This window comes from Rhea americana, unplaced genomic scaffold (assembly GCF_003343005.1).
Source record: "Rhea americana isolate MKP2758 unplaced genomic scaffold, rheAme1 scaffold_251, whole genome shotgun sequence".
In the NCBI taxonomy this organism is placed as follows: domain Eukaryota; kingdom Metazoa; phylum Chordata; class Aves; order Rheiformes; family Rheidae; genus Rhea; species Rhea americana.
Genome location: NW_028186370.1, coordinates 842,641 through 854,504, shown reverse-complemented (window position 1 = coordinate 854,504; position 11,864 = coordinate 842,641). Strand labels below are relative to the sequence as shown.

At 37.9% G+C, this 11,864-nt stretch overlaps 2 protein-coding genes across 4 annotated transcripts in view; one reads left to right on the top strand and one right to left on the bottom strand.

Annotated features, from left to right (window-relative positions):
* Positions 1 to 3,147: 3,147 nt before the first annotated feature.
* Positions 3,148 to 11,471, bottom strand: CCT5 (chaperonin containing TCP1 subunit 5). Its single transcript, XM_085307066.1, has 11 exons — positions 11,319 to 11,471; positions 10,521 to 10,581; positions 10,269 to 10,433; positions 9,614 to 9,812; positions 7,855 to 8,047; positions 6,875 to 7,024; positions 6,432 to 6,551; positions 5,822 to 6,007; positions 4,782 to 4,919; positions 4,337 to 4,517; positions 3,148 to 3,422 (listed from the first exon to the last, which is right to left on the bottom strand). Exons 1-11 carry the CDS (start codon positions 11,421 to 11,423, stop codon positions 3,295 to 3,297), a joined length of 1,626 nt encoding a protein of 541 aa, XP_085163192.1. The 5' UTR covers positions 11,424 to 11,471; the 3' UTR covers positions 3,148 to 3,294.
* A 307-nt stretch (positions 11,472 to 11,778) lies between these two features.
* The window catches only part of ATPSCKMT (ATP synthase c subunit lysine N-methyltransferase), a 10,495-nt gene continuing 10,409 nt past the window's right edge, over positions 11,779 to 11,864 (top strand). The window contains exon 1 of one of the 3 annotated variants that reach the window (XM_085307063.1): positions 11,779 to 11,805. The gene's annotated coding sequence lies outside the window, so the exon portion shown is untranslated. Of the gene's footprint in view, positions 11,812 to 11,864 lie in introns of all 3 variants that reach the window. The other 2 variants (XM_085307062.1, XM_085307064.1) reach the window with 2 other exon arrangements.

Sequence of the window (11,864 nt, the reverse complement as noted above, 5' to 3'; positions counted from 1 at the left end):
GAAATGAGACTGGGAAGAGCAGGCTGGTAACAGAACTAGGACTAGCTGGACAAAGTGACTGTGACCAGGGTAAGTACCCCAAGAGGATGTGAGAAATTGAGGGTCAGTTAGGAAATTAGCTCAAGTAACAGAGCTCTCAGGGTGAGTTTGAAAGGTTCTGGTCTTGCTAATGATATGCGTATGCCTTATCAGCGATGCTAGGCTTGCTGGCCTTTTTCAAGTGGCTTAAAAAAAAAAAAAAAAAGTAGATGTAGTCTCCCATGACAGCAATAAGCGTATGTTGCCCTCCAGTGGTGACTCTTGCTTTTTCCTACAATAACTAAGTGGTATTTGAAAAGGACTGTTGACTATCCCTCCACAGGTACAACTGAGCTGCAGATACAGCAGTAGGCAGGGCTTTTAAGCTTTAGTACAAATGATACAAACATTTGTACATATCATACACTTAATCTGGTTATCAGTGTTTGTCTCCAATAACTTAATCATTATTCAAGTATATCTGCTCCTTTTTGTTTGCATTGGTTTCATTAATTTGGTTTAATAGTTTCAGCTGCATGTTGCAGGCTGTGTTGAAAGTMATTTATCCTCCAATTCTCTCTACACAGCACTCGAATACTGACAACAGTGCAATGCTACCCATAAGATCAGGAGCATGAGCCGTAAAAAAACAAAAACAAAAAAAAGTCTTCATTTTCTTAGAATTTTGTCAGAATTTGACCACCTTGTTTCAAGCTTTCCATACCAAGGGCTAGTTGAAGATTAAACAAATATTTATATACAGAGCATAAAAACATTATTTCCATAAACAGGTTGGTAACAGCACATTATTTTGTAATTCTTGAAGTCAAACTATTTGTCTATGTTCCAAAGACCTCTAAATTATGCAGCAGCTTGTAGTAAAAACGTGCCCCTAGAAAAGTCAATCAAATCTGACCAGATCACAGCTCATATTTGCTTAGAAACTACCAGCAAGATCTCAGGCACATTATGCTGACAGGGAGAATGATCCAGTCCTTAGTGTAAAAACTGAAGTGTAAACTCCAGATTTTTGTAAATCAATTCTCCACAAAAGTTGTAAAGCGCAATTACAGCTTTTTTTCCTCCCTCTAATTGATGTTGTTTATACAGAGCCCTACCAGACTATTTAAATGCAGAACAGCTGTCCAGTACTGCACATTTCTTCCTAGTACCTCCTATTATGACTTATTTTCTCAGCATATTAAAAGACAACTTGACTGAAACAGTTCAGTGAAGCTTTAAAACAGATTTGGCAATGGAATTCACCGATTTGGACAAGACAGGGAACCAACTCTGAAGGGAAAAATGTGAATAATCTACCACTTTCTGTAACTCAATTCTGTGATTACACATAATTACACAATATAGCATGGAAGGACATTAATCAATTAGTTCAGTTAAACTGCTCTGTGGAAATTCTGGCTATATTTTTTTTTTCAGTCTATTGATTTAAGTAAGAAAATAGCTGTGAACCAACATTAGATTTGCAATTGCAATCATAAATCAATTCAGAATGCAGGACTTCAGCAGCACTAAAACTGATTAATTGGCTTTGTCCATTAAACTGTATGTAAATAAAGCTATTGTAGAAAAATGCAAACAATAACAACACGCCTAAGTTAATGGTACTTATTTTCTAAAAACAAAGTTCTGCAGAATTATTTTTCAAAGTTTTGGAAATATACTTGGAATCCTTCAACTCTCCACCTTGAGTCAAACAAAATTTTTATTTCTAAGCTTCTTCCTCTCCCTACCTACTCTTTGAATGATTTTCTTTTATTCCACAGATACACTTTATTCCAATCATTACTTGTTCTAATTGCATGTTAGCTAATAGTAGTCCGTAAGGAAAACGGACTCAGGTTCTCCCTGTACCTGTGGTTCTTCAAAGTTATGCACCTGAAGTGAAATGCAAGTAATACTGAAAACGTCAACTCAGTATTTCTCTGTCTTTTGAAGCCTGAAGTATTTTCCATAAGCTAAAACAAAGAGTTTGCAAAAGGAACACTACACATACAAATGTTAGCTTTAGTCTACCATTGTTTCTTGCTAATAATTTCACATACAAGTCATCTTACTAATAAATTTTACTCTGCCATTCTAAAATCAGTCATTCTTGGGACTTTCCAAACAGATACACTTAMTCTTGATAGTACAGATAAAAGAGCTCTAGAAAACAGTATATGGCTGAATGTATATACCCCTGAAAAAGCTCTTATATGCATAAAGGAGGGAACACACTAAAGGAAAAAAAATTGCCTCGCATTTTATTATAAACAGTAACACACCAAATTATGACTAAAATATCTAGGTAAGGTCTTTGAAGATTTTCTCAAGATACAATTAAGAGCCTTTCTTCCAAAGAAAGTCCACTGGACTATCAAGTGTCCAGTGACTTGATACATAATTATTTACCTTCTTCCTTGTGATGCTTCCTTGTGATGTGATGTTCTTACATATCACTATTCAAACGGTTGTAAAAACTGTAACAATTATCAAGACCTCAAATACAATTTCATGAAGTGTTAAAATAGCCCTGAAAGAGTCTGTATTCAGTACCACAAAACCCCTTTTCAGTTTATCATTGAAAACCAATAAAGAATTAGAAGAATAAAATATAGAATTATAGGATTATAGAATGGTAAGATTGGAAGGGACCTCTGGAGATCATCTAGTCCAACCCTCAGCATAGCCCAAATATAGGTACTATAAATCATACTTACACTTCATCGTATTTGTCATTAATTAATATGTAAGAATTACTGAAGGCTTCTATAGTTTTCCACTTCCGTTACTCAAGCATTGCAGACCTCTTCAAATGAGGACCTATGGGATTTGCTCACAAGCAGCTATACTCAGCTGCAGGAGCAATGGAAAAGGGCCTATGATATTCTATTTTGAATCACAGAATCATAGAATGGTAAGGTTGAAATGGACCTTGGGAGATCATCTAGTCCACCCCTCAGCACAGTCCATACGGGGAATGAACCCGCAACCTTGGCATTAGCAGCACCACGCTCTAACCAACTGAGCTAAACCTGCCCCCCAATAAAGTGTTTCCTATGAATATGTACACCCATTTAAGAAATTATGCAATGATACTTCTTAAACAAGGCTTGATACCACAAGTGCTGAATCGTGTTTTATTTCCAACAGTTAGCCATTACAGTATCTGAAACAAAAAGTGTCAAAAATAAATAGACGAAGATTAAGCATCAGAATCCTGCTGTCTTCGCTACTGCTGTGAACCCCTTAATGTTTCTTGTTTTTCAACCTTCACTCCTCAGATTCTCCTGGTCTACGGATATCATCAATCTTCAGAATCATTCTAACAACTTGAGTAGCCAGGGAAATCTGTTGTTTCTTACCAATCAAGGTTTCTATAACATGCTGCTGCTTCATATCTGCCAAATGAAAGAAAGAGAATTAGGTATCCTCCTCAAGACTAAAGATAACATTTACATGGCAAAGTTATTTGCTATGCAACTTTAAAGAATGTATTCAAAGTATTACTCTTTGCTACTACTGCTGACCGATAATTTGTAAAAATTAGCGTTCAAGGCCTTCGGTAACAACCTACACTTACTACATTAAGAAAAATTCTCTTTCCGACTAAGTCCTTCCCTTTTGTCCCCTCTTTTTTTCTTCCTGTATTCACTTTTAGAGGACAGTTTCCACATAGAAGCACTAAAAGTATCCTAAAGGCACAGCAACCGTTGGAGAAGTGAGAGTACAAAGTGGCATGAAAGCACAAGCGCCATGAAAGAAGGCTTACGCATTTACATAAATACACTGTCTTATGTTATGTTCCAAAATTTACTACTTAAAAAAAAAAAAAAAGCTGCAGAGCACAAGAGCATGGCCAATATATTTCCAGATGAAAACAGTTCATAGACTGATTTCTTAGTCTGTGACATACTTATTATAGGTCTATATATACATAAGTAGTTATGTGAATAAGACTACCTGGAATTTCTCCTAAACTGGATCACTAAAATTACTGTCATTAAAACACTGGCCTCCCCTACCTYACAGTGAGTAATTTTTACTCCTGTACCACAAGGTCAGTAATATCTTCAGCTAATCTTGTGACCAAAAAAAAGCGTTCATGCCATTTTATTTCTTCACCTGCGAGGCACGCATGTATTGTTCCTTCTCTTCCCTCTTCCCCACACATTTATTATGACAAGGGACAAGAGAGTTCAAAACTGAAGTGATGCATAGGTTAAAGATGGCCAAGAAGCAAAACAGTGAGCTTCTAAATCTTTTGAGGAAAAAAAAGAAATGTTGCACGTCTTCACCGGAATACACTTCTTACCATTTGTTCCCTTCTGCAAACAATCAATGCCGAGAGCAGGATTATTTTCTTTCACTTGTCTAGCCCGCACTTCAGTCATAGTCTGTATTGGATTCATACCACTGTTCTCAGAAAGTGCCATAGGAATTACCTCCAGGGCATCCGCAAAAGCTCTCATAGCATACTGTTCCAAAGATGGACACTGAGAAAACAAATCATATAGCCATTATTACAATGTTAGCAAAAGTACGTTTTTATGCTAGCTATAAATCTGTAAGGATGATATGGAGACTTATTTTGGGAAACATATCTCAATACCCAAAAGATATTTTTGCAAAACAGGCAGGCAAAACTTTAGCACTGGTTATCACTGAATGCCATAAATTTCCTTAAGATTCACTTTTGGGGAGCTCTTTAACATGCACTTAATTTTAATTGAAGAAAGTTGCAAAGGTTTCTTTCTTACCTTATCTGCTGCTTCACTGACAGCCAAAGCACAAGAAATTTCAGCTGCACCGCCACCATATACAATCCGATTATCACGAACAAGATTGCGGATTACACACAGCGCATCATGAAGAGATCGTTTGGCTTCTTCAATAATCTTAAATTATAAAATAGCATATGCTTCACAATATACACAAATAAAGTCTATAAAAATGTAGTTGCTAATACAGAAATAGAAACTGTGAATTAATGAAAGAATCTCTTAACAGACCTATGCTATATTATATAAAAATAAAATGTTAGAAACATAGCACACAAACTAAAAAAATACACATCTTTTCAGTGCGATCTGTTGTATCTATGGTTTGAAAATCTTATATTAGTTTCTGTAGTTTCAAACTTGCATATTTTCAAGATAAAAACCATTTACATTATTATGTTCAGCCGAGATTTTGTGTCAACTCCCAAACTTCTTAAATGCTTCTACATTTATTAACTTGTGCTAATCTTTAAAGAGGTAATTTTCTTTTGAAAAACAGCCTCCTCAAATGAGGGAATACGTTCTTTGCTTCCTATGTGTTTCGTTCAAAACCTGTTCTAAATATAATTTAACGCTAAGAGTACAACCAAGAACCAAGTTAAAATGGTCTTATTCTGGGTTTTGTCTTTTTTGTTTAAATAGACTAAATCAGAATGTTACATACACGTGACATAACTGACATATGTAAATATTAAATCCTAATCTTGTAAAAACACAGATGCATCAAGAGTGACCCTTCCACAAGGAGGGTAAATGAGACCATCCACAAATAAAATTGTTTCTCTATGAACAACATGGTCTAATAGCACTGAAACATCATAAAATTTTCATTTAAAAGCATACAATGTGAATGCAACAGTACCTAACAAGTAGTCACTGCTGATCACATCAATCCTCCCACCGTTCAATTTGTATGGACTCCAAGTAAAAAATTTAAAACAGAATTAAAGCCTTAACGTGCTCTTGAATTAATCTACACATTCAGCAACCAAACACTAGTAACAATTTAAGTATCTTACCATTTTATTTCCTCCTCTAATGAAAATGGTCACAGCTCTAGAATTCTGACACTGTTCAATAACAAGCATTTTATCTTTTGTTGTTCCAAAGGAGATTTCTCTGACAACACCAGCAAAACCCAGCTTCTCTGCTGTCAGTTCACAGAAGCGAGGAACGATGCGTCCACCAGTTGCAATGGCAATTAACTAAAATTAAATAACCATGGATTATTTTGAGAAGACTTTTCTCACATTTTTATAAGACTTAAAACTAGTGGAAGGGAATTTGTCAGATGCCTACTCCAAAAGGTTATTTTCTCATCACTTCAGGCAGAGTATTTCAGGTGATGGCTTGTTTCTGCAGAGCAATGAGATTAAGAGCAAAAACATTCCTAGCTGCATAAAATTCGTAACAGAAATATGCACCGACTACAATTACAGATCACAATCCCATTCATTCCGAGTTCTTCCCACTGACCCTCAGTGATTTTTTTCTCCAGTAAGTATCACCCACATACATACAATTACGCAGTTCTTGCCCTGAATGTTTGAAATGTTTAATCAATAGAGCTCATTAACTTAAATGCACGAAGAAGCAGTATAAAACCTTGATTTAGAAAATTGTACTTACTTCTATTTCAGGCCCACCAACCCAACGAACAGCAGGCAGCTCATTCTGAAGCAGCAAGTGATTCGCCTCATCATCAAAACCCCACTGGCAAATAGCAAGGTTTGCACCAGTGTCCTTTATCTGAAAGGAACACGCAACATCAATCTTCTGACCCAAACTTACAACAGAAATAAGAAGTAACTTCTCCATTGTTTAAAGTCTCTGTATTTTCTCAAAACACAATTCTCTAAAAAGAGTTGTCTGGTATACGTAGAGATGAAAGTGAATTTCAAGCCAGGGCTTAAGTGTTACTTAAGCAAACTTAACTTTTATTTTTAGCCTTATAGCTACTTAAGAACACGTTGCTGACCAATGTGATTAACTCATTTGCGGAATAAATCAAAGTATTACGCTGTTTTGCGTAAGGCTTAGGAAAACCACATAAAATATTCTTAAGACTCTACCTGTTTCACCATCTCTTCAAATTTCTCCTTTTCGTATTTCTGCAGCGCCTTATAATCTTCCACAGATGTTACATCAAGCTTATGCTTGGTTTTAGGCTTAGGTGGTTCAAATGGACAAGTGAGGATTGCAATTTTAGCATCTTTAAGCTCCTAAACATAAAAAAAAAAAAAAAGAAAAGTTGAATTCTAATCTAAGTAATACACCTCCTTCTTTCACTTGCACAAGACAAATACATGTTAAAAACATAGGAATAGAAAGAATCTTGTGAGATTATTTGACTGATTCTAAAGTAACTAGATCCACATAATTCTGTGACAAGTTATACATCTATATAACCCACATAAAAGAAACTCCACAGTTTCTCAAAATCCTGCTTAAGTGTGTAACAATCTTCATCAGTTGTTTCTTTCTTTTTTAAGCACTGAACCTATAACTGCATTTCCCCTCCTACTCACAGTGACCATGGAGAATATTATGTACTCGCCTTCTTCACAGCTATCTTTATGTATTAAAAGACTGATATTTTCTGCAAAACTTTCTTTATAGGATAAAGAATGCAACCTCTTAAAAAATGTATTTTTTAGAACTTGCAGAAGTTCTTATTCTAGACTTGCATACAACATTCGATACACTTTTAGTACATGTTAAACTAACACAGCTGATTACACTACATTCTGCAGATGATTATTTCTGTGTCAGTACTGAACTCCGCACTGTCCTCACTTAAGTGCACAATAGTATTTTCTCCGTGAACATTTCTCATTTTCTCAAGCCTACTTGAGTTCTACTTTAGTTCCTCCAACACAAACAATTTAATGCTCCTCTCCCTCTTCCCATTTGAGGAGATGAGCAAAAAAGCAAACCAAATCAAACTACATTATGTTTAAATACTTAAGGAATGCTGGGACAGTATTTCAAATGATGTATTTCAACACAATCTTGTTTCAACTATTACAAATGACATACATGCATCACTTACTTTAGGCATCTGTGGATGACTGAAATCTTTATCCACAATCACTCCTTTAACCAATTGTGTATCTTCCAGTCTGCCTCCCACTTTGCCTTGTACTTTGATCAGCTCAAAATCAACATCTTTGCGTTCCATATCCGCTACTGTCAGTACAGCATTTACAGCAATTTCTGCCATCTGTCTGTGACAACGGTTAACTCTAGATTTAAGCATAATAAAATAAAGTTGCATTATATTTAAGCAGTTTAGGGTTAGGAAAAAAGAAAATAATTCTATCAATGCTGCACAGAAAACAATATAACTAAAGCTAAGATTTCTGTTCATTGCAAGAGAAAACTGGTTCTGAATTATTTGTTCACAGGAATAAGAGAAATGTTAAATACGATAGAAAATAGAATACAATTTGTCTGCGTACTCTTCTCGGACATATTCTCAAGGTGTAGATTTGGGACACAAATGAGCAGAACTAACTTGCTATTAAGAAATATTCAAGTCATACAAATGCTACAAAACACTCTTATGACAGGTCTACAAAAAGAGTCCTTAGAAAATACTTGCACATATCCTCTCTGTTAACTGATAGAACAGCAGCTTTCACCTTGAGAGGCATCTCACTGAAGAGATACTATAAACAGTAAACAAATTCTAAAACAGTGATAAACTTTCCTTCTACACTCTCCCATATTGATGAAGTCAGAAAAATTTTATCTGTATTAGCAAAAAATGCTATAGCTTGAAAGAGAGCAAGTGTGAGACAGTATTATTAACTGCCAGTAAAGTCAGTCAACAGCTTTCCATAATTTCTGTACAGGCAGTATAATCAAAACCATGCAATGGACTGAGATACAGTGAGAAGAACAAGACAGGAAAGGAAGAGACTAAACAGAAATTGACATTCCCATGGTACCTCCCTACATATTTGAGTGCCTATCATGAGATGCTATGCAACCAGAAACTGCGCTTTGCAAAACACCTGTGTACCACAGTTAACTAAAAATGGGAGACATCCATCTCTCTATATTGCTGCTTTATGCTCTCTCCTCTTTTTGCTATTCCTTACATTCAAGCTCCACAATAATATCTGGAAGAGTTGTCTAATGCCCAAAGAGCAAAAGATAAAAAATAGCCCCTCCTCCACCAAAATATTAACAGAGAAATGAGACTGATGCTTACTTAGTGTGCAGCTAGCGTGCTAGAATTTTTCTTCAAAAGTAGCTAATTATAGCAGTCTTAATACTTACATGTGAACTATACCTACTCAGGAAAAGAAGATTAAATCACTACTACAGGATCAGTCCACTAAAAATATGCTTTTACAGAAGCATAATTCTGAAGTTAATCTCATCTTGGATGGTGTGGAGTGACTGAACCACTGGAAAGCTGACTAACTACAGTGAAAAATGCTACAGTAGAAATAGAAACCAGAGCTTTATACCTGTAATCTAAATTTGCATCTACATAAAGAAAATTAATTTGCACTTCTTTCAGTTGCACTGTTTTTTGAAAAAAAATGAGCATTCAGTTTTTAGAACTGAGGGTCAAAAGACATAACCAGTTTAAAAAAAAAAATAAATAGGAGTCCATTGAGAAAATGACCCCCCAAAAAAATCAAGTAAATATGAAAGCACATTTAAGAGCCGTTCCAATAACATAAATACTTTAATAACCCACCAAAACATGAAGCAAACATCAGGATTTCTCCTTTCAATTCAACATGTTTTTAAGGAAAATGGTAAATCTTGACATGAACCTTTCATAAACTTACACTTTAGAGCCTAGAGTTGTCTTTGCTGTCTGGATCAGAGGTTCAGTGTTCTGCGGATCAACTGGAAAGCTGTCACTGATTTTGTCTAGATGTTCAATAGCAATGCGAGCTGCCTGTTCATAACCATCTGCTATTCTGATGGGGTGAATACCACGATCTAGTAACTGCTCCGCCTGTTCCAGTAATGCTCCAGCCAGAACTATAAAACAGAGTTTAAAAGAATGTTTATGCTTCCAGAGATTGATGCATCATTTTAAACAAAATTAAAAAAAAAAATCATCCTCAGATTTTTTTCTGTTCCCTTCTAACATTTTTTAGAAAGGAAACTGTATTATTTTAATTTAAAAAGAAGCACAAGGGTCAAGGTAAGACATGAAGAAAATTATGCAAAAGAAAGAAAAAAAAAACACCTTTGAAAGCGTGGGGGGGGGCCTCTCAATACTGACTTCAAATCTAACCATACTTTAAAACACACAAATGATCTTTCTGATTAAAAGGCTCCTAATACAGGAATTGATAATATCAAAGTATTAAACACTTAGAAATATTTTACAGATATGATATACTCACATCAAACACTGCCATCTCCAAAAGTAGTTTAAGAAATTTGATTTTAATATTGGGAAGTTAAGCTAAGTTTAAAATCTTGTCTTACCAACAACTCCCGTAGTTCCATCCCCAATCTCATCATCTTGCGATTTAGACAGCTCCACCATAAGCTTAGCTATCTGGTGATCCACATCCATCATATTCAGAATGGTAGCACCGTCATTTGTCACAGTCACCTCACCATCCTTGTCCACCATCATCTTATCCAAACCTAAAAAAATTGAAAGCATAAAGGAAAGCCTTAAAAAAAAGAACTTGAAAAAATTACTAAAAGTTATTAAAATCATTTCATGGTTACCATTGGGCCCAAGAGATGTTCTCAGAGTATTTGCCACTGCCTTTGCTGCCATTATGTGAGACTGTAAAACAAAGAAACATAAATTAAATCACTATTAATGCTCCCAAAACCATAACATTAAGCTAAGAAAGATATAGAAAAAGACCTAACTCAAATATTACGAATCAACTAGAAGCAGTCAATTGCAAGTGAGAATAAATAGAACATGTGTATTGCTTTTATGCCAGAAACACTTCCCATGTCTGCTTACAGAGCTAAAGATTGCAGCAGTAGAGCAGCAGCTAAAATTTTCTTGCACGTTGAAAACAGTAGCAATAGATGCAAATACCGTCAAAAAAGAAAATAAATGAAATGAATAGGTTTGTTCTATTTTTTCATTAATATTTAAATCCTACACGTGTAGCCAGCGCTGCTACTGARCCCAGCGCGGCCTAGCTCGCTGCCTGCGGGCAGGGTTTAGCCTCGGCCTTTCTTCGGAACGACACCGGCTCTCAGACAAGCGTCGCCCCACGAGGAGCCTTCTTGTCCGCGGAGCGCGGGGGGGGGAGCACCGGGCTGTGGATTCCCGGCCCCGGGAGCGATGCCTATTCCTTCCCTCCCACACGGCTGGGCTCGGGCTAGACTGCAGCCCCCGCGCCTGAAAGGGGAGCGAAGGGCACCCGCAGAGCCACAGCGCCTCAGCAGGCTCCATTCCCCCGCGAGGCGCAACGGCTCCCCTCCCCCGCCGCGCGGCCATAACGGCGGCGTGCCCCTCCCCGCCACGGCTCACGGACGGGGGAGCGCCCGCCTGCCGCTCACCTTGAGCGCCTCGAGCCCCATGAGGCGCGTCTTGCGCTCCTGGTCCTTGAGGATGAGGAAAGGCCGCCCATACTCATCAAACGCCAGGGTCCCCATAGCCGACATGATGGCCGCTGCCCGCCCGCACGCACGAGCCGCGCCGCGCCCCGGGCGCGCTGACGCAGCACGCTCCCCCCGCTCACCGCCCCGCGCCTGCGCGCCACGCACTGCCGCGAAACATTTCACAAGCGGGACCTATCTGGCACGCCCGGCAGAGCTTTCTGGAACGGGTGGGGACCATACGGCGCCGCCTCAGCACGCTGGGAGATGCTATTAGACAGAATCGCGGGGGAAGCGCCCTGGTGGTAGACTCTATCGCTGCAAAACCACCCCTTAGGATGCGTGTTCAAAAGGCCCTCCTCCCCCCCCCTATAATTAGGTGGTATCGTCCTCTAGTATAAGTATTTCCTGGCCGAAGCTGACAGCCTGCTGGGTGGGAGGTTTTCCGGTAGCGGTACGGTGTGGCGGGGAAACAGACGAGCCCGGCGGCTGCGCTTGCGCGTTGGC